The 23968-nt window shown below is 35.2% G+C and overlaps 1 protein-coding gene across 1 annotated transcript in view; it reads right to left on the bottom strand.

Moving 5' to 3' along the window:
- The window catches only part of LOC124367181 (sodium-dependent serotonin transporter-like), a 94916-nt gene that overhangs the window by 41515 nt on the left and 29433 nt on the right, over positions 1–23968 (bottom strand). The window contains exons 4-6 of the mRNA XM_046823831.1: positions 12580–12714; positions 11491–11594; positions 9897–10021 (exon numbers count right to left, since the gene is read on the bottom strand). Coding sequence (XP_046679787.1) covers positions 9897–10021; positions 11491–11594; positions 12580–12714 — 364 coding nt within the window. The remainder of the gene's footprint in view (positions 1–9896; positions 10022–11490; positions 11595–12579; positions 12715–23968) is intronic.

The following is a 23968-nucleotide window of genomic DNA, read 5'->3' as shown; positions in this document are numbered from 1 at the left end:
TACAACAAAAAGCAGTTTCTAAAATGTAGAGGCACGGCAAAGTCAACACCTGCAATTTCTTGAAAGCTTGCCAGCACTCTGAATTTTATTTTGGCGATTTTTCTAATTAATGTTGTTTTTATTTTGGAGTCTGAATGCTCTTTGAAATTGGGTGTTTGCTTTTGCTTCAGTGACGTGAACCATGGTTTTTTATCATATGGGAAACAGAATTAAAACTTGCACCTTTTATTTGCTTTCTGTTACATAAAACTCTAAATAGTAATACAGTATTGTTAAATATTTTGTGCATTTACTTATACTGAAACAATAACAATGTTTGAAGTCAGCGCATAGAAAAAACTTGAATTGAGCGCTAGCTGATTGTTCTGATATAATATGTTAAACAATACTGTATGGACCAACTTGAGCACCGAACAGCTGTTATTTGTGCAGTACGATAAAACTACGTCTGAGCAGTGTGACCAATCGTGTGAGAGATAGCACAACTTGCCCCACCATTGTTTATCGACGGTTGGCATCACTATTGTTGTTTGTTTGGCGTTGTTTTCAACAAGCTATCTCACTTTCGACTCTGTTCCCATTATGACAAAGTTACCGTTTAAAGTTGAGATAAAATTATGCTTTGTAGATGTTTAAACGTTAAAAGTTCTAAAATAGTATGGTACCTACTAAATATTTTGTATGTATAGCTTTTTTATTTTCACCCCATGTAGAGCATTGCAATATCTTCCAGATTATTCCTGCATCCATCGGAATAATCTGGAAGAAAAACAAATAATATTTGTTTGCCTTATATTCGCATAACTGGTACAAATATTGTAAATCTCTTCGCCACAGCTTTGAAAATTGGCGAGGATGTTTGTTCCCTATAAGACTAAGGGCGGGGGGTTTGGTGTAAAATGGTCAGATATGATTCATGATTTACGTTTATTAGAAAATGTCTTTTTACACTTTTTTGGAACTTGCTGACGTGGCCTTTACAAATATTTTTCATTTATAATTTTTAACGTTCACAAAGTGTCACCAAATGCTATCGCAACTTCAAAAGATAGCTTATGCTTTTTTTTGTAATAGACTTATTTTTTTAGTACAATAAGTTTAAATAAATTATTTATGTTAGTTCCAAAGAAAATTAATGCTGAAGATGGAGCTTGTATTGGCTAATGTTAACTTAATTACATTTAAACAAAAAAACAAATATTTAAAAACTTTTGTTTTTGTGACGCCTTTTAATAGCAAGGCTATCTTCCTCAGACAAATCACACAAAAATAAAAGTTTGAAATATTGGTTTATGTTGTAGATGGAGCTTATATTGGTTACTGTTAACTTACATTAAAACATAAAACCAATATTTAATACTTTTATTTTTTTGTGAGGCCTTTCGATAGCGAGGCTATCTTCTTCAGACACATCGTTTTAATGTAAGTTATTGGTTCATGTGTTTAAATGTAATTCAGTTAAAAGAAAAGTAATGTTACTACGTTAAATAATGATGTTGCTATGGTATAAAAATAGTGTATAAGTGATAGTTTAATAATTACTTGTAACAACCGAAGTAGAACGAAGATTCAATGTAACTAAAACAACGCTCCCTGCCAAGCTCGCAGATGTTCCTGGATATCCGATTGTCTTATTTGAACTAGTTAACTAATTAGAAAGTTATTTTATTAATATTTCAATTTCCAGGGATGACTTCTAGTTATATTTTAGGAGTATTCCAGAGGTTTATATAGATTTATAAATTATACATTTCAATAGAATACATTATATTAATATGTTCAATGTAGTACAACAAATGTGAATACTCAAATAAATTTTCGTCTTGCGTAAATAAAGACGAAAAGTTATTTAACGAAAGTGACATTTAAAATATTATAGAACACATAAAACAAATATAAATATAAAAAAGTACTTGCTGTTTCCGCGGCTTCGCACGCTTTACGTAAGCCTTGGCCATGTATTTGCACTTCTGGTTTCAAGTGCATTTTATATTTCTAACACCGATGTAGAGTCTTGCCTTGTTGTCACGATCAAGAAAATCTGTGTATGCTTATTATATATAGCCATTATACACGTACTTGTGTTTTATTATAAAGCGGTCTAACAGTCAAGCTTTAAGTTCAACCATATATTTCTCATAAAGACACAACATATATTCTAACTTAGTGCCTTCAACTAGTCTTTGGCAAATTAATATACGTAACTGTCTCGTAATTGCAGTTTATAATGTGCAGGCGCTTTGAAAACTGTTATATTTTGCAGCGCCACCTCATGGTGAGTTTAATAAATGAATATAGCATATAAACCTTCTCCGTCGGAAAGTACATATACATTCAAATTGTCATAATGATCGCTGTCAAATCAGTGTAAGTCACAAAAAAGGACAAACTTAAAAAATTCATCTTGCGCATACATATATAAAAATGTCATATATAAATTACACATACATTACAAGTTAACTCTTTTCTGAGCCTTTTTAACTTTTACTGTAGTACCTTTAACGTGTTTAACTTTACCTTAATATTAAAATTCAAATTTTCTTTATTGCAGTACACAATTTTTTACAACTGTATTGCATGCATCCAACTTATTCTAATACAATTATTCTATCAGTCGAAGTTTAAAACATCAATTTTGAACAACGTTACATTAATTAAAACATTTTTTACAATCGTCAGCACAAAACTTTTATTCATTTTGGCAACAGAGTTAACAAAATAGTTTTATCGTTCCCAGCGATTTTTCATGAACTCTATCATCAAGAGAAAGAAAACGTATTCGACACTAAAAGATCTCTTAATCGAGCTTTTGAAACGTTTCTTTGTTGCCAATTCTTTGATGCACTGCGGGAGTCTGTTGATCACTTTAACACCAAAAATGAGATGGAAGTTGTTCACAAGCCATCGTTCTGTGAGACTGAATCCTCAGGTTGTCCCTTCCCCCTCGTATTATATCCGTCGACCCTGTGTAAAATCGTATTTGTATCTACAATATGTATTTAACACTTAACTTCGGCTTTAATCAATGCACTATTTTGCTAAATATAAACAATATTTTACTGTATACCCTACCAGAGCATTCCTGTTGTCCTTATTTGACCCAAAACACCCTAAGGCTTTACAGGGTAGAATTCCTTTTTTTGGATTCTTTGTTGAGACGAAATCCCATTATGATATTGCGTGAATATTCGCTAGTTCTTGTGCAGAAACGTTCAAAACGACAATTTGTCCTTTGGTTATAAACTGCAAATAAGATGTTTTAAAGTAATGTAATCACCAAATTATGTTTCACCCTATAATTTTACAACTCCGTACCATTTAAGGGATGATATCATCCCTTAGGCACTGCTACTGAGTGACTCTATGAAATTTTGGCTTGAATTTATCTCAAGTAGTTACACTGTTAGTTTAAATGAAACAGCTAATCCCTAAAATGATTCACTTCTGGATTTACCTTCCAATAGAACCTACACTGGGTTCAGCAAAAACCGGTGTGTCACTTAACATGGGCACCTTATGGATGTCCAGGAGTGGCACTAACCATAAATGTCGAGATTCTATGGTGCAAGGGTAGTTCGATAGGTCTAGTCTACTGCGTAGGATGGACATGGCTCTCGAGTGTACGTTCGGAGTTGGTTGGGCTCCCTAAGTTTTAAAGGCTGTTGCTAGCCTAGACATAAGGGTGTGTCACTCCCTGTCTGCTTTGACTGGAAATGCTGGTACAGAGCTGGCCTCCCGTCTTCCAAGAAGATATGACTGACATTAATGCCCTAAATCCTTCTTTATGGAACTAAACAGGATGTGCCCCCTATCCCTAATCTTACCTATCCAAAATATCCTATTAATTCAGAAGAGGAATTAATTTTCTTTTATGACTAAGTGCAATTACGAAACTTCTTGTCATAAGAAGAAATGTCAAACAGCTTTGAGATATTTTGTCCTTGATTGAGAGTATCAAGTGAATATCTCTTGATTTAAGGTTAAAGTTCATTTGACTTGGATATGGCTCGCCGCAGCGAGGTAGAATACTTCAAGATTATTGAGATAAGATTTTACAACGTTTTGACGCAATGTGAAACGAAAATCTAAGATGATGGCCAATACATCGGCGCGTGAGCCTAACTAAGACAACAAGATGTAATCTGTGGTTTTAGGGGTTTTATAATTTATTCAAATTTAAGGTGTGTATTTACGATTTTACAAGGGAACCTATTCAAACATATGTAAACATTCATTGACCGTCTTGGGAATCGAACCAATGACAAATTCATTTATATCTCTGGGACTAAGCTAGTAGTATACGAAAGTGAAACTAAAGACAAAAATTAAATTATTGTTTTTGATTTTCATGTGAGAGGATGAAAAGATTTATCTCGTGTTCTTAGGATTGAAAGGGAAGTGTGCTTGAAATGTTTTTACATCCTGTCATGTGAAGCAGTTTTGAAAGCAATGTAGCGAGATTATTATGTTTAAACTGTAAAATTGGCGCTTGAATGCATATCAGTGTAACTGGCAATATACCTGCCCAAAACACAACATTAAATTACTCGTACTGCTTATATATTCGCAAAAAACAATTTTATTAAACTAGGTGTACGGTAATTATTCCTATATTATATAATAAGTGTAAAAATAAATATAATAATTTGATTTTAATATAATAGTGCCTTAATTGTTAAATATTACAAATTTGATCATTTAATTTCTGTATAAATTCCTACACCAAACACACTGGTAATATTAAACGATACGGTAAATTATTAATGTTTATTTTGAGGATGAGATAGGAAAGGCTATATTTGTGTTCTATATTTTATATTTTAAATATCACTTTCATTAGAATCCGAGGAAACATAAATTTCAGTGAGGCTGCCATCTTGAAATCTCAATTTTGATAAACTATTTTCAAAACATTAGGAGTGAAATAGTTATAAATACGTAGTTTTTATATCACTTTGTTTAGCTCTATGAGTCACACGATGATAAAAAAATGTTATGTAGTTGTAACATCTCACCATATTAGGTAATTGAAATAAAATGGTTATTTTCTTAAATAACCAATACAATGTTTCATGAAGTAATATATAGCTACCGCCGAATGTAATTAAGCATTATTGCATGGATAGTCTACATGGCGTATTAGGTACAATAACGCTAGGTTCGGTTGCTATCATCAATTACGCTATGTTAGTGATTTAATAACTCGTGTTGTCATGATGGCATCCTTTCGAGGCAATACGGCCTCCAATCCTTACCTAGATAAACTTACATGTAACTTACATTGTTGTAAAAACTTAAAAATACAATGTTTTTCTAAATGGCCTTGACAGTTAGAAACTCTTTATTTTTGCTCTACGATGACTTAAATTTAGAAAGTTAAAATTTCCTTTCTAAATTTCGATCAGCTAAAATCTTGAAGCGTTGAAAGATATAAAAAATGCGCAAGACGAAAGTTTATTTAAGTATTCACATTTTTTGTGACTTACACTGAGTGAACAGTAGCCTAAAAACACAAACATGGCTCTCAAACATGAGCAACGGAAGTAACATGATCGAGCCGAAGAGTAACAATAATGGAAATAAATACATTATGGGTTTCAGAATGGATCATAAAGTTATTTTGGATAGATATCACACATTAATATTGTTAAAATATTTCAAATACCCATAATGTCATAAAATAGTTATTAACACTTGGTTACGATATTTCATTTATTGATATCAGTTTGGTTTTAATAACAAGTTTAATAACGTAAAATTAAAACATTGAATTTAAAATTTTATTATTTCAGGATCAGAACCTCATACGGAGATGAGTGTTTACGGAGTTTTTTTTTTTAATTAATTATAAGGTGCCGAAAGGGTTTTTATTTATTTTTTAAATTTTTAAACCAAATTAATTTAAGATTTATTACTTTTAAGATTTAAAGAATGTATATGATGAATGTGCAAGTCTGTAAAGAGATAAGTAACAGATAAGCCCTCTGGAGGCCGCCAGAGATTGGAAAACTGATAAAAATAAACCCTCTTGAGTTATTGCATATCTTTGAAAATTAAAGACTGAGAAAAATACAAAGTGGACCAAAACCCATTGATAAATATCATAAGACAAGCAATAAAGACTTACTTTTCTGAAAAGTTAGCATAATCTGAAAACCCTAAAGATTTTTGGAATTACTTAAAAAAGGGTGACATAATAGGTGAAACAAACAAGATGAAGTCACGTCACAAAGTTTAGCATAGATGGTGTAAATAAGTACTTTGTTGAAATGAGTTCTAATAATGATACTGATCTAGATACTGTTGAGTTCTTATGGTAAAATAAGACAAATGAAATGATAGAAGATTTTTAAGTCGTAGCTGTGAGTTAAGATGAGGTTAAGTCTGCTATAAATTAAGTTAAAAGTGTTAAGTAAGCTGTGATAATCGATGACATTTCCATTCAAATGATTTTAAGTTAGTGAGTCTGTACGCATTTGGGACTGTTAATCTGTTAGTAATTAAAAGTTTAAAAACTAGCGTCTTCCCTAGAAGAATGGAAGAAAAGTATTGTTCGGCCGCTGCCTAAAGTTACAATCCCCAAAACTAAGCAGGAACTAAGATCCATCTCAATATTGCTGGCTATGTAAAAAATTGTGGAAAAGATAACAATAAAACAGATTATAATTCTTGCCCAAGATCAAGAATTTTTACCAAAATTACAGTCTGGATTTATAAGAAATCACAGCACATGTACTGCTCTCACAAAATTGTTTAGTGATTTATAAAAAGCCAAAGATAAAGGAAAATGCAGCTCTCTTGCAATGATAGATTATTCATAAGCCTTCGATTCAATAAATCATGAAATGCTTCCGGTCAAGATGAACTATTATGGCTTTGGTGAGGGTGTGATTTCACAGATAAGGTCATATCTGCAAGGAACACAGCAGTTAACAAAATTTGGCATTGAGACATCTCAGTCCCTTTTTCAAATTGCATGGTGTACCTCAAGTCATCTGCCTCGGCCCAAATTTGTTCAGCTTGTGAAATAAGACTTTCCGCTTTGTGTTCAAAGTTTTACCGACCATTTGTTTGCAGATGGCTGTCACCTGTACCTCGCTTATGAGCCAGATATGTTAGAAATGACCATCGGTAATATCAATGCTGACCGATACCACGTGTGAACTTGGTCAATCCTAAATGGACTCAGACTACTAGAAAATGCAGAGTCCTGCGTATTGCTTCGCACAATCTGTTACAGACCCTTAGTGAGAGTGCGGTGGCAGTGGTGCTCGAGTGTGAGATAGAGCGACTCTTGGCGTCATGTGAGACCGTGGTCTCACTTTTTCCGATAACATTTCTCACGTCACCCAACGTGCGATCGGCAGATTGAAGGGTTTTTGCAGATTCAGAACATTATTGCCAGAGACTGTGAAACTGCGGCTTATGCAGACGTTAGGCTTGTCAGTCTTGTACTGCTGTCTATCTGCTTATGGGAACAGCATTTCGAGAGAGGACTCTGGCAGAGTCCAAAAGCTACGGAACCCAGCCACCGGGTTCATTTTCAACCTTAGACGGTTTGATCAAATCTCTCCTTTCCGGAATGGTGTTAAGTTACTTCCCGTGGAGGCAGTGTGCAGGCTGCTGACGTGTCGCATGGTTCACAAGGTACTCAAATTTAGAGAACCACAGTACTCCAACAAGAAAGTACCTCTTGTATCGGGAGGAGGTCTTTCAACGAAGCACCCGCCAAGATAGGAGGCATCAATTTCTGAAAGTGAGGCTGGAACTTGGAAGAAGAGGCTTGTCTTATTTGGGTCCCAGCATTTGCAATGACCTCCCCGAACATACTTCGAAGTACTGAACCATGTTCGTATTTTTAGATGAAGGAATTTTTAATAAATAACTTGTTTTTTGTTGCTGAGATGTGATTTTGGTAGTTTTGTAGTTTTAGTTTGCATTTTGTGTTGACCTGAGTTAATTTGAAAACAGTTCTTTGCTGAGACACGCTCATGAATAAAGGCACTTTTATTAATGTATTTATTTATTATTTTTACATATTTGTAAAGTGTTCACATTTTTATCTACAGCTTTTAGTTTAGTTCTCATTACATATTTGCCTCAATTTTCTACTTTAAATTTAGCTCCAGTATTTCCAGGATTGGTAAAAGAACGTTTTTCTTTCATTTTCTTTAGGGAATTTATCTTAAAAGTGCTATGTTTAAAATAAAAAAATAGCCGAACCAATGATCAATTTCACCACTTGGATGGTGGACACACTTTCCGTTATTAAATGACACCACACAATGTTTAAACTGTAAATCAATTTTTTTAGGAAGTGACAGTTACGAACTTGTTAAATAAATCAAGCTGCCAACTCGATGACTTCAAAATAATTGATGTTAAAACTGTCAAGAAAAGAAGTTTCAATTCATAAATAGCATGAGACTAATTGTTGGGTTGTCTCAGACTTCATAATTAATGGCCTCCGTTATGTCTAGAATCTGTCAACAGTTCGCGACAACTCCGTCTGAACAGATGATACAGCTTTTAATTTGATCCTGATGAAGTAACTGTGAAAACTTCGCAGCGAAAGTAATCACTTCTTAGGTGGACTCGTCTCTTCATTTTTAAATTATTCACAGCTTTACAATAATCCGGTGCAGATTTTAAATTCGTAAATAAAAAAAATTATCTGCTTTAAGCCTAAAAATCAGAAAGAGTCAACCTTGTCATTAAAGTTGCAATAACTACTCATTAGAATGTGTGCACATGCGAAGTCCAAGCACTCTCAATGAACTAAATTGTTAGAAAATAATTAAAATTTATTCATATACCAAAATAATAATTACATAAAGACAAAAGTTAAGAAAATCACAGAATTATCAAGTTTTACGAGAAGTAATAACGATGTGGCAATAGATCTTGCAGAATATTGAATTGCTGCAAAATTTGGAGTTTAAAATGTGATTAACCTGGACCTCCATGAGTCAGACCTTTGTGAAGATTCATTCGACTTTAAAAGATTGCTTTGACTTGTATAAGGGATTCTTCGACCTCTACGAGGAATATTGTGATTTCTCCTTGGAATTAGTTGACATCTAAGAGGATTCTTTGACCTTTACGAAAATTAATTTGACCTCTACGATGATTAATGTAACCACCAAGAAGGTTCGTTTTATAAACACAAGGGTTTATTTGACGTCTATGAGGAATTTTTTAAGATTTAAGGGGACTCCTTCGATTTTTTGAGGAATTCATTGATCTATGAGAAGATTCATTTGACCTCTACGATGGTTAATGTAACCACCAAGATGACCCCTTTGACAAAAACAAGGGCTTATTGGATCTATGGGAGAATTATTCTAAGATGTAAGATAATTCCTTTGACTTCCAAGAAATTATATATGCTTTAGAGAAGACAACTCCAGCAGCTCCTTGTGTTATCAGGGTACAGATCAGAACTAAAAGATTCACCCTTAGATTCACAAAATACAAAAAATGGGATTGGTACATTGAAACTTGGGCCTTTAATTGCTTGTCATGTATCCTAGAGTAAGACCGTTACCCACTGTACACTATTTGCTTTTATAATGCTCTTACATCGGTTAAGAGCTGATTTTGTGTATCCAAAGTGGTTTCGCTGTCAGTTTTAGTGAAATGTTTGCGATTAATCCTGAATCCTAGTTGTTTTACTCTAACACAACAGTGTTAAAACACGTGGACAAGAGTAAAAACTCTTGTGTTCACAACTTGAAAATATTTGTAGTCCTCGTTGTTAAGACGTAAAACGTACAGTAACCACGTTGTCTTGAAAGAACATTACGAACCCAGCAAATAGACCCTTGAAAAACCTTAAAGATTCTTAACGTTTATTTCATATATCAAGGTGTAGTAAAATAAGTGACGGAGATTACCTTCAAGGCCGACCTGGTCCACGCTTTTGTTCTGCACATGCGCCATATATCCCAGCACGGAGAAGATGACAAACCCCGCCAGGAAGCTGGTCAGACAGTTGATACTGCTGGTGACTATGGCGTCTCTGGAACAGGCAAACGGTCAAAGTTGAGTCAGTATAGAGTTGCTATGGAAGCTTCACCTGTTATATTATCGTACTTACTCTAGCTATAAACTCTTAGGCGAGTTCTGAAGGGAGTTACACAAATCATAGAAATTGCAGCTTCAAAGCTGATGTGTTGCGTAACAAGCTTCACTGAGGCTGCATCATCAATTTGTAAAGTTCATCTTCAATTTCATTTTCGAGATGTACTGGATACAGATATACAGGCATACACCGCAAAGAAAAGAAATTTTGAAGTTCCCAGTGGACAAAAGCGGAACTGGGTCAGTCTATCTGAAAGGCTTCAATGACGCTCAGCCAAAGTCCATGGTTGGACATGCACCATCACACAACTCTTTCTTATCTCTCTAGACATGAAATTTTATGCAAAATTAAAAAGTCTAATATGATCTTTCTCGACACATCTTGCTACAAGGTACATTCACATTCCGTTCATTAAGTTAGGTTCCATAGGTAAAAGTGTTCAAATAGTAAAAGTCTGGTGGTATCCTCCTTCAGGAGAGGCTCTATAAGTAGAGTGCACTGAACATTTCTCTCAGCGTTGCCTGTGTAGAAGTGAAGCTTCATGCAAATTTTCACGTCTATAGGTTTGCTCGTTTTAGAAATATCGTGCAGACAGACAGACAGACAGGACTGTAATTTTCCACGCCCACGAGTGACAGGCTTTGCTAACTCTCAGCCATGTTTACGAAAATTATTTTGATATCACATAAAACCGAAGATGAAATTTATTGACAAGAAAAAGCTGGAATACTCTGTCATCTGACTGTTTCTAAGTAAAACTTTTGCCATAAGAATTTATTCTAAGGAAATCCGATAAGGATGGAAGATCGATACTAAAAATGTATGATGGTGTTGGTAAATTTAAAGTTTAAATTTTAAACCAGAGTTGCAGCAAATAAAATTATTGTTCCCTATGGTGGCATGTATTTTATTAGAAGTTTGCTTTACGGAATCACAATTATTACCTCCACCTGATTGTCGAAGCTTCACTATTATAGTGATCGGCCATTGTGTAGACCCAGACCATTGATGGGATAATCGATATCTTTTATAATCGAGTATTCGAACAGTTAAAAGCCGATTGAGTATTCAGAATAGAAACCGTAGGAAATTAGGTTATGCGGAACTATTGTTAATTTGTACTGCCATATTAAGATACCACGACAGAATTATAAAATTAAAAGTTATATTTAATCATTAAAAATAAAATTTTTGAATTTGCAAGACTTTGAAACCAACAAATAAAATATATATCGATACCAACATAAAACGTTACGCTCTTTATACGTAGCACATAAAAGTAATTTTATATAATTTTTGAGGATTATAGGAGAAGAATAAACTGTATTCCAAACCACGCGTACATTGCATGTATTAGATAGACTTGATGGTCTATGACCTTGCCTTAACCAGTCAGTAACACATACCTGTAGCAGTTGTTGTTGAATTTATTGTAGCTGGAGAGGGCGAGCAGGGTTCCGAACCCGGGACCTAGGGAGAAGAAGATCTGAGATGCAGCGTCGATCCAGACCTGATAAACATTGAACAAAACAGATAAACATTTATTTTAGTATTGCTGTGAGGCGGATGTTTATTACAATCTAGTCCAACATATAAAGTAGCCCAGGTACTGAAATGGGAGAGCATGCATCTATTTTGTATTTTGTATTTCAAATATATAAAAAAAAACATTTATTTAGCCAGCGTAATTCAACTTTTAAATTGCCATTCAAATCAACTAAAAATCTAAATAAAATCAAAATTAAACTAAGAGGTAAAACAATTGTTATTTCTCGAACAATGAGAAAATACTAATTATAAATTGAATTATCCTTAAAATGTGTAATTTATTGTGAGTATATGTCTCAATTTACGTTTAAAGTTCTCAACGACATCTTGCAAGGGGAAACTCCCGAAACCCTCTCTCTCATTTTGAGTTAGGAAAAATGGAGCTTACGGATTTTGGCGTGTGAAACTTTCGGAGACCTCCCCAAATATAAAGGCCTCTCGTCTAGGTACTATGGCTCTTAAGAGATTTGTGAATCAAGCTACATGTCACCATTCTGCATACCACTTCCATGGGCAGCATTTTGGGAGTCTCTGGGAGGAAACATTGATACAGCGTTTCAAATTGAAAATGAACTTAATCGTTGAGTTTAGGTCTCTTTGAAATCTTCACTATCAACCAGTGCCCTAAGAGTAGGTTAGCTAGATGCTGTCCTAACTCCTTTAAGAACTGAATTTAAATACCATCAATCAAATTTATTTATAGTTCATGATACTACATCGGAAATTCATATTTCTCATTCTAAAAAATAACGATTTTAAAAAAGGCGTAACTCTAAAACTTTCAACCTTAAATCAAATTACTCAGAAGACAGGAAACATTAAAAGGCAAAGGGAAACTAGAACTAAATTATCCGGTTATGCCGTAATTTGGGACTGATCCACACAAAATAATTCCAAAATTCTAGTCCGCGATATTAGTTGTTCTTCACTGGACATTTCTTACGTACCTTAGAGTTTTTGAGCTTGTGCCACTGAGGTGTGAGGTAATATCGGATACCTTCAGCAGCACCTGGCAGTGAGACTCCCCGCACCAGCAGAATTATCAACACAAAGTAGGGTGCCAGCGCTGTGATCCAGACGGCCTAGATAACATAAGACCAAACAAAACTTTAGTATAACTAGTACAACAATCCTCACACGTTAAACAACTGATCCTGGTCATTGTTAGGCGGCAATTAGTTTATTGTTTTGAAATAATCTTTATGGTCTTCCTCAAGGATTCATATTAGGTCCAATTTTCTTTCTGGACAAAAATGTTAGGAACTATATTTGCTCAGAAAGAGAATAAAAATATTATTTGATAAGAGGGATATATTATTATTTGTTTTTTCTGTTAGGCTGAAAAATTGCACTTAGTCCAAAAAGGACATTTACGCTGCTTCCGGAATGGTAGGTTATTCTGGATGGGTAAGATTGAGCATTAGGCCGCCCCTGTCAAGATATATAAGGAAGGATTTTGGGCATTAATCTCAGTCATGTCTCCTTGGAGGAATGGAAAACTAGCTCTGCACCATCCTATCCAGTCAAAGTAGACAGGGAGTGGCACGCCCGTTTGTCTAGGCTAGTAACAGCCCTTAACACTTAGGGAGCTCCACCAACTTCAACAGTCATCTCCCGTAGTAGACTAGATCTATAGAACTACCCTTGCACCCCAGAATCTCAACATTTGTGGTTGGTTAGTGGTGTGCCGCTTCTGGACATCCATAACGTTGCCCAGATTTGTGATATAGGTTTTTGTTGTACTTAGTCTACGTTTAACTGGAAGATATAAACCAGCCAAAAGTGAACCTTACTAGGGAAATATTATTAGTTGATGGTAATAAAAATATAATTGTTGATAGTAGAGTAATCTTTAAAATGTGCAACATGTAATTTCTAAAAACAATTCCCCCGCAATCTCTCACCTTCTAATTCGTTTTTTTTCAATTCAATGCCATTGGAATAAAACAAAGTTTACGTATATCTGGAAGAAATTGTATTTTTGCTAGTAAGTTATAAGACAGGAACGTTGGTTTTGGTACGTTTATTCTTTAAGAAATGCATATTGATTAAAAAAAGATATATGTTATAAGGATTTAACTTTTGAGATTTTATGGGTAAAAACAATATTTTGATTGGAAACCACATTATGTATTTCAAAACATTATATGGTTTTCATATTTCAGTCACACTATGTTGAACCGTAAAGGATGAAAAGTGAAATTTTCTTTTGCACTTTATTACATCGTTTCCTTTGTCCAAAACCATAAGAAATGTATAAACAGTGATGACGAAAAATGTAACTTTTTAATTTTATATTTTCATGCCAAGTGTAACTCTAGCAAGCCTCACATATATATTTCCGTAGAGGTTTTTAAACCTGGTCTACCAAGGTTGTAACAGCAAGCTCCTAGGGGGGACTGAGTCTGTCACTACCAGTCGTGTGTTTGTTTATTAAGCTGCTTTAAATTGATCTACGTCTAATTTTAGAAAAATGTATATTTGCGTGTTTGTTGGAGTAAATTTCCAAAAATAATATATACCGGGTCACATTAATAAAAGAATTATCTCAGTTCACATTCTGAATAGTATGGAAAAAGTTTCGTGACACCGCTGTTGTAAATTAGGATCTAGGAAATCATTTATATTCTATTCCATCTAGTTCCTTAGTAAAAAAGATAAAAACGTGCGCTTTACAGTAAAGGCTTTAGTCCACCAATAGTAAATACGCGACCTCACCAGATAGATGAAAGAACCATCTGACCAATTCCTTTATAAGAGCAGGATCAATAGATAGAGCCTGGTTTTGGAATCAATCTAATGCTAATGCCCCAATGGAAGCTTCTAATGCATTTGTAAAGTGCTTTGTTCTTTTTGGCCAAAGATATTGAAACTCAGGGTTTCCTTTCAAGAGCCCACAAGTGGAAGTCAGAAAAGATTCTGGTACTATCTCGAGCGCGTGTATCTTGATTCGTTCCAAGTGTCTGTTGATGAATTTTGAATACATCGAATTTGTCTAAACTACAACCAAAAATCTTTAACTGTTCTCTGATTAGTACCAAACATTTATTGTTATAGCATAATATTAAAACAATAGTAAGTAAGGTTTATAACATTGCTTATCCAAATAAACCATTTAACTTACGTGAAAATATTTATTATTCTTAGAGGACTTGTTTTAAATAAACAATAATTATATAACCATCCTTTGACCAGTTTTGAAAATAATTAGCACATACAGTATGACATTATTTTATTTATAAATAATCTTACTTACACTTAACACTGATTAAACCTCTTCGTAAACGCTTGGAAATTACTTGTTTTTAAAATTATGTTTTTTTATTAACAATATTAATTTCAGTTTTACATCTCTAACCGTCATTGAGATATAAATTATTTAAAAAATCTGCATACGGTCAGGCAGACAGAAAATAGGCAAGATAGGACCTCAAGTTACTACACAAAAATTATTTGTACTTATGGAAGAACTTGGTAAACCTTTTGACAGGAGATACGAGATACTTTGTATATTTTCTATCCGCTTTTACAACTTCTGAAAATTGAATATTAATCAGAAAGTTATTATAAAAGATGTATGAGGCATACAAAAGATGTATAATCAAGAAGCTAGGCCTAATTTCACATCCGACCCATGATTTTGGACGGAAAATAATAGAAACAAAATGAATACGTTCTACACCTATTATGCTGTAGGTCTAATAAGTGACTGTAAGCTCTTTATTTCAACATACTTGATAAACAAGAGTGGAGCTGGCAGATATTAACTGTATCGAGTTACAGCTACCATACATTGGTTATATCGTCATGGCATCGACATACTAACAGATCATGTTATGATTTTTAAACATATTAATGTCCGTGACCCATTACAGGGAGTCAGTAATTACAAGTAATACTATTCAGCTATTCAGCGATTGCAAGTAACGTATTTATTGTTATTTTCAAGAAGAGCAAGTTCAAAACATAATAAATATAGTCTACGGATGAGAAAAAATTTAACTATTTTCTGTCTTTGGAAGACGATTATTATACTACTAACAAGTACTAACTAAATTACATTAAAAACATAAAACCAATATTTAATACATTTTATTGTTTTGTGAGGCCTTTCGATATCCAAGATATCTTCTTCAGACACATCACAAAACAATAAAATGTATTAAATATTGGTTTTATGTTTTTAATGTAATTTAACAGTGACCAATATAAGCTCCATCTACAGCAAGTACTAACTAGTCACAGAAAAGTGCATGGTTTGGTTTATGCCTTCATTGTTAATCGGCGTGAATTATATGCAATGTGTTCCATTAATGCGAGTCAAATAGCTTTTTATTTTTATAGTTGCTCAGATAAAATTTCAAACGTGTTTTATCAATCACAGTTTATATATTTAAAAAGTACAAATTTTACAAGAACATTTTGAAAGCGTTTGGACGCGTGTTAATATTATATATTTAAAATTTCCCACAAATCTACGACTAAAGTAAGGGTGTAGCATTGGTAGGTTTTTATCATTGTTTTTATGGGGTGAAACTCAATGTCGATTCACTCAAGCCAGGCCTGTTATCTAAATAAAATCTCCCTAAATTTTTCTATTTAATTTTGCAACTCAAAGATACAGAATGTGTGATGACTCATAATTATATTTTATTGGAGGAATCTCTTGTTTATAAAGTCACTTCTAGATCAACTGGAATTCTTACGTCACGTTTACAGTTTATATATACGGGAAAGATGTAGAACAAATGATACCATTCCGTGGAGACTCGCAGGGAGGGGTGGAGGGAGTGACGGGGGAGGGAGCGAGGGAGGGAGGGAGGAGAGGTGCAATATATTAAAAGTATTCGTATGCCTTTAGCCGCTACAGATGAAATACCCGATGGCTTTGAGGGTAGTGTTGGGAGGGCGGGGGAGGGGGGGACTACTCACACTTCTTACTCACAACAGAACCTGTTGCTCATTCTTCAGCGATTCATCTGTGCGAGAAATATTCAGACGTGACGTCATACGTTATATTTGGCTATCTGATTTATTCCGTTATTACATTATTATAACCTGACGAAAATCTAAATAAGAAAATAAATAAAACAAGGAAGTCAAGTTAAAAATATCAAACTCTGATTTAAGAATAGCTTTTAAATAATCAGTGATGTAATTGAAATAAGAAAACAATACAATGAGAACCTATAAGAAATCATATTGAACGTAAGGAGCTTTATAGTAACAGATCTGTACATTCAAACGAGGTATCACATCAAAATTACTTAATCACAAAAATCTTATATTTAATTGGAAGTAAAAAAATATTTAAAAAAACTTGTGAGTAGGCGGTCAAAGTAAGTACGAGCCTATGTGTCTGAACTGAGAATAAATTGAATGATAACAATAGTAGTATGGAGTAACTGCTTTCATCCTGGCGTGAATGCATTGAATTATGGGTGAAAGATGTGCTCTCGACAATAAGAGGATATCATCATTCATTATTCGCTTTCGTTATTTAAAGTAATAGTAACCGATCCTTCAGAAAGAAATACTGTTTGAGACTAGCATAATGGGCGTATGCGTGGCATGGCAACGCTAGGAAATATGGCAACACAGCGAGGACGTACACGGCAATGCCTGCTGAGGCATACAGGCATGTGCGACGCGGTTGGTACGCAAAGGGCGTACACGGCATTGCAACATCCATAAAATAATACTCGTATTGACGCATAATGTATGTTTTATTTACGTTCCTAAGGAATAAAATACGTAGTCCGTTTAATAAGTTGCTAATTTTTATTTAACATTAAAACTTTTAAAACTGTTATGCCGTATGAGATACAATACTATGAGTTTGTTCATTTACTAGTAGACATACAAGAATTCTTATATTACTCCAGCTTATTCCTGAATTTGTTGAGGGTAATTTTTGTGGCTAGATCTGTTCAGAGATGTAGACGGAGAACACCGGGCCCTAATTGTTGCTGTAAAATAAGTAGCGTTATTACTCATAACATTTACAACAGCTGTAAACTGTAACACTGGCGTGTGTAGGGTGCGCGCTGTAGTCGGGTACTTCATGTTGCGTAACACTCCTTCACACACACACACACACACACACACGGACATTGTAGTTAGTGATGTGAGTACGAGAAACAATGCTGATACAAGCGATCATTAACTGATCATTAACTTACCGAACTAAACGATTCTCTTGGTGAAATCAGGAGTATCCAACGTACACAAAGAGGAAGAGTTATTATCGGGGCAGCAGCTCAGAATAACCCACTCTTCAACTAGAAAAAGAAGACACTAAGGTTTTTTTGTAGATTCTGCACTGAAGTTTGAAGTTTTTTTTATGAAACCTGGATGCACTTATTCTTTTCTCTTTATATTTTGTACTGCTGTGTCTTAAATTCTTATTATACGCAAAAACATATTAATTGTATTGTAGAATTTCTTGGGTTTGTAATAACGTTTTATGGTTAAGTTATTTTAGTATTAGTATTCATGATATGGTTGTGAACACTGCAGTGGACCGCCAAGTTGTAAGTTTATTTAGACTGTAAGAGACGTTTTTTCCATTTCTTTTTGTGATAGCCATCTCTACTTGATTCGACGGCTAGAAATTCCAAGCTAAATTTTGATTGTGCACAAAACTATGGAAAATAACGGTAGGAATAAATACATATTGTGCTCTTCTTCGTAGTCCGATGGCTTGATAACAGTTGACATCTACACGTCACGCAATAGAAGAGTGCGATGTATGTTAGTGGGAGTTACTTGGGTTCGGAGTGTCTCTGCCTGTGACGGTGAAGACACACTACTACTACTTGCTGGGGTAGAACACTTCGCAGGTCTGGGAAATCTGGATTCATAGTCGAGATGAATGGTACAGTAAAAGAATGAAACCTAGTTTTTGACAAATTCTTTTCCACTAAGAAACATACATCGTTAGCCGCTCTGGTTTTGATAAGGGTTGAAATGAGAGGGAATCTAAAGGTTTAAAAATATAAAACAATGTATTGTTTTAGAGTACCTTATAGCTTTAACGGACTTACATCAACCGTCGGATGTGTAAATGTCAGTTATAAACAGTTCACCATTGATATGGAGCCGCTGGAAACCACCTCACTCAAATGGTTAGTTGGCGCAGACCACCAGAGGATCAGGTAGTGAGGTCAACTTCCGCTGGTATCAGAGTTGGACGAATTACATGTCCTTTTTTTGAATCGAGCGAGAATTTTGGTAAATAAAATTGCGAAATAAAATACTTAACACAATTAGTTGCCTGCTAGTAATAAAGTACTTAAGAAAAGAAAATTAATAAAAGTTTGGATATATTCTTTAAATAAGATTTATAAATTAATTAAAACCCTACATCCAGTATTGTACGTAGACGGTACTCTACAATATTATATTGGTAGCTTTTTGTTTTTGGCAAAGTTTCACATATAAGTTGAAAACTATTATAGATTTGATTTCCCAAAGCCTTTATACACCATACAGAGCCACACCACATATTGTAACAGGTTTCGGTTATGTTGCATTAAAACTTTTGAATCTATAACTCATTTAATTTTAGAGATAGGTAGACAGAAATACAATAAAACAAGAAAGAAGTTAACAAAAAATGTCGCATATTCAAATTGTTTCATTAAATTGTAATTCATATTAATGTTTAAATAATAAAAGTCTATACACCGTCAATATAAAATGATGTGTGTTGTAAGCAATATAGTTTCCCAATAAGTGAAAAGTTTTTAGAATGGTTTTTAATTGATTAGTCAATTATATCAGATTGAATATTCACTGATATTTACCATTGGATATTTTATAATACACAACCAGGAGTTTCCATTTATAGGATTTTAGTTACACAATTTCAATTCTAACCTTGGAATAGAAACTAAGTGAATAAATCGGTGATAAGATTCTCAAGAGCACCTCCCCCTTCAGGCTTGAAGCAGCAGTCAGGGACTCAGCACTCAGTTTCAAGAGTCGACTCACGGGTAATTCTATGTTAAGCTGATACAGTGTCCTAACATTATTAGAGTACAACTCTGTCCGACTCCCAGGCAAACCTTCACCTTTGGGGCACATTTATGAAGCCTTCGGTCTTGGAAAAGGTCCATTAACTTTATATAGTCGAAACCATGCTTTGAAGATTCTACGCCCAACACGTTTTAAATTAAATAGTCAACTGATATGTCATGTGAACGTAGCGGGTATTGGTTGTCATGCAGAGGGTGTACCCAGCATTGCGACCAACCGGTCATATGCGAGTATTTTCTGAACCGAAGGTCAAGAGAACGCGAGAATGCATAGAGAGACAGACCAACCACAGTTTCTATACAGAGGCTGTACCCGGCATTGCGACCAACCGGTCACATGCGAGTACTTTCTGAACCAAAGATCAAGAGAACGCGAGAATGCATAGCGCGGCAGACCAACCCAAGTTTCTATAAAGAGGCTGTACCCGGCATTGCGACCAACCGGTCATATGCCAGTATTTTCTGAACCGAAGGTCAAGAGAACGCGAGAATGCATAGAGAGACAGACCAACCACAATTGCCTCGCTACGTAGGAGCGTACCAACACGTAATATAATCTTTGCTACACCGGAATCAGAGATATGTCTGGCATACGCTTGGGTTCATGCATAATGTCTTTAGTATAGACTAGCAGTACGATATACAAAGAAACATTTGTATAAATTTTAAATTTGAATTAATAATATATAACATAATTTTTAGTATTAATACGTATCAGTTGACTGACAGAAGGCTGTTAAAGACGAACGATGAAGTTTTGGGGTATTATCAATACTAGTATAAAGAGTTTTATGTAGTGAAAATTAGCATATAGCTAATTATATAAGGATTATAATTATATATAATTATTATAAGAATATAATTATATAATTATATTCCCGAAATTGCTTCACGACGCGTGATCCTGTATTACCTCCGAGAGGTGCTCAATACTGGCTGTGGAGACACGCCAGTGAATACTTTTAATATCTCACCTCCGCCTCGCGTCTAAGGTAAACAGCTCTCTACAGATCGCGGCGGAAGAGAGCGGCTCAGTATTACCTCCAGGAGGTGCTCAATACTGGCTGTGGAGACACGCCAGTGAATACTTTTAATATCTCACCTCCGCCTCGCGTCTAAGGTAAACAGCTCTCTACAGATCGCGACGGAAGAGAGCGGCTCAGTATTACCTCCAGGAGGTGCTCAATACTGGCTGTGGAGACACGCCAGTGAATACTTTTAATATCTCACCTCCGTCTCGCGTCTAAGGTAAACCCCTCTCTACAGATCGCGACGGAAGAGAGCGGCTCAGTATTACCTCCAGGAGGTGCTCAATACTGGCTGTGGAGACACGCCAGTGAATACTTTTAATATCTCACCTCCGCCTCGCGTCTAAGGTAAACAGCTCTCTACAGATCGCGACGGAAGAGAGCGGCTCAGTATTACCTCCAGGAGGTGCTCAATACTGGCTGTGGAGACACGCCAGTGAATACTTTTAATATCTCACCTCCGCCTCGCGTCTAAGGTAAACAGCTCTCTACAGATCGCGACGGAAGAGAGCGGCTCAGTATTACCTCCAGGAGGTGCTCAATACTGGCTGTGGAGACACGCCAGTGAATACTTTTAATATCTCACCTCCGCCTCGCGTCTAAGGTAAACAGCTCTCTACAGATCGCGGCGGAAGAGAGCGGCTCAGTATTACCTCCAGGAGGTGCTCAATACTGGCTGTGGAGACACGCCAGTGAATACTTTTAATATCTCACCTCCGCCTCGCGTCTAAGGTAAACAGCTCTCTACAGGTCGCGACGGAAGAGAGCGGCTCAGTATTACCTCCAGGAGGTGCTCAATACTGGCTGTGGAGACACGCCAGTGAATACTTTTAATATCTCACCTCCGTCTCGCGTCTAAGGTAAACAGTCGGAGCGTTCCTAAACCCTACTCCGGTGATTGGGTCCGCTGTAGTCACTTTCTAGCATATCTAAATCATGTAACCCATTTTAGCTCTTATACTTACTATATAATCCCCGTCTGCAAGAAGAGAGTTCTGTAATTTTCAAATACAATATTGAATCGAATCAAAATTATTTATTCATTATTATATGTTAAAAATTATTTTAAACACGAATGTTTGATACCTAATTTTATTTAAATATAACTATATTATTTATTTTAATAATTTAGGTATTGTCGCACAAAGGCTTGCGGTTGGGAATGAGTCTCCAGAATTTGTTTACATTTTAAGTATTTGATTGCAGTAAGGGAATTACCGTGGTAAGCAGACAATGATGTCAGTTTGGAAAGAAATATCACAAAAATAACATAATAACGACTGTAGGAGACTACAGTATTGTATAAATCAGTTTTTTGTTTAGAGAAGGTTGTTCTATATTCCCTCTCTCTCAATTCTCTCAAGTTATCTACCTCCTTAACCTGCTAAAACTTCAATTTCTCTTTGACCCTCACAAATCCGCATCCGCAATTGCCGTACTTCTTACTTGATTAACTTACGTATATAACAGAAAGTGTACATTTAATTTTAAAAGATATGTATTACATATTCTAGTCAAACTAGTAATTGTTTAATCTTAAATGTCAAAAATGTTTTATGCAAATGCTGACGATACAATTCAATGCACTAATGGTGTGTCTAAACAGAATTTAAATCATATAAGCAACCAAACTCATTTGCATTTTATGTCAGGTACGAGTATAAAATGTTTTTATCTTATTTTGATATCAGGTTAGAAATTTATTATATATTTGTAATTTTTTTCAAATGTTTTACTTTCTGAAAAATAACACTCTATAATAATAATTAGTATTTCCAAGCATAGCTTCCATCTTCATCAATGTGAACCTAATCTATCACTTTTGTATCATATATCAATAAAAATGCATAGTTTTGTAAGTTAAAACCCTATAATATCCACTCCTTAAATACTTTAAAGTTTTATCAATTCCATGAAAACGCTTATTCTAAGATTTTCTGGATTGTATCTAAAGATAAATATATAGTAAAAATTTTCCTACTAAACTACTCAATAAAAATATTATTCAAACCAATAAAACCTTCCTAGTAATATGGGAGATAATTAAAGATTGTGACAATAAAGAAATTAAGTCTTAGAGTACACAGGTATTAATATTTATGTATTATATTAAAATCAGAATACACTTATTTTATAAGTTCAGAGGACAGTAACTTTAAAAAAACTAACAACTCTTTTAAACTCGTGGAAGATATTAGTTTAACACCTTTTAATTTTCCATTAAACGGGTTATGTGCTTATAAAGTGCATGACTTATAGTAAAATGTATATTTAGGTCTACTAGTAGAACTTAAGTAGATTTTGGCCACTCGGTAGATGACATCTGCAGCTCTAATGGCCAAAGTGTGTCCGCCTCTCCCTGTCCACAAACACTACACTGACGGGAGACATCGGTCTACAACTAACACTAGTGCCTACTAATAGATCTCATCAGCAGTAGGTCAAGACACTGCTGCAACACAGAGCTCTTGTCCACCTCTCCCTGTCCACAAACACTACACTGACGGGAGACATCGGTCTACAACTAACACTAGTACCTACTAATAGATCTCATCAGCAGTAGGTCAAGACATTGCTGCAACACAGAGCTCTTGTCCGCCTCTCCCTGTCCACAAACACTACACTGACGGGAGACATCGGTCTACAACTAACACTAGTGCCTACTAATAGATCTCATCAGCAGTAGGTAAAGACACTGCTACAACACAGAGCTCTTGTCTGCCCCTACCTGTCCACAAACACTACACTGACGGGAGACATCGGTCTACTACTAACACTAGTACCTACTAATAGATCTCATCAGCAGTAGGTCAAGACACTGCTGCAACACAGAGCTCTTGTCTGCCTCTCCCTGTCCACAAACACTACACTGACGGGAGACATCGGTCTACTAATAACACTAGTACCTACTAATAGATCTCATCAGCAGTAGGTCAAGACACTGATACAACACAGAGCTCTTGTCTGCCCCTCCCTGTCCACAAACACTACACTGACGGGAGACATCGGTCTACTACTAACACTAGTGCCTACTAATAGATCTCATCAGCAGTAGGTCAAGACACTGATACAACACAGAGCTCTTGTCTGCCTCTCCCTGTCCACAAAACACTACACTGACGGGAGACATCGGTCTACTACTAACACTAGTGCCTACTAATAGATCTCATCAGCAGTAGGTCAAGACACTGATACAACACAGAGCTCTTGTCTGCCCCTCCCTGTCCACAAACACTACACTGACGGGAGACATCGGTCTACTACTAACA

This window comes from Homalodisca vitripennis, chromosome 8 (assembly GCF_021130785.1).
Source record: "Homalodisca vitripennis isolate AUS2020 chromosome 8, UT_GWSS_2.1, whole genome shotgun sequence".
Classification (NCBI taxonomy): Eukaryota; Metazoa; Arthropoda; class Insecta; order Hemiptera; family Cicadellidae; genus Homalodisca; species Homalodisca vitripennis.
The sequence above is the reverse complement of the archived record's forward strand: the minus strand, read 5'-3'. Positions and strand labels throughout refer to the sequence as shown.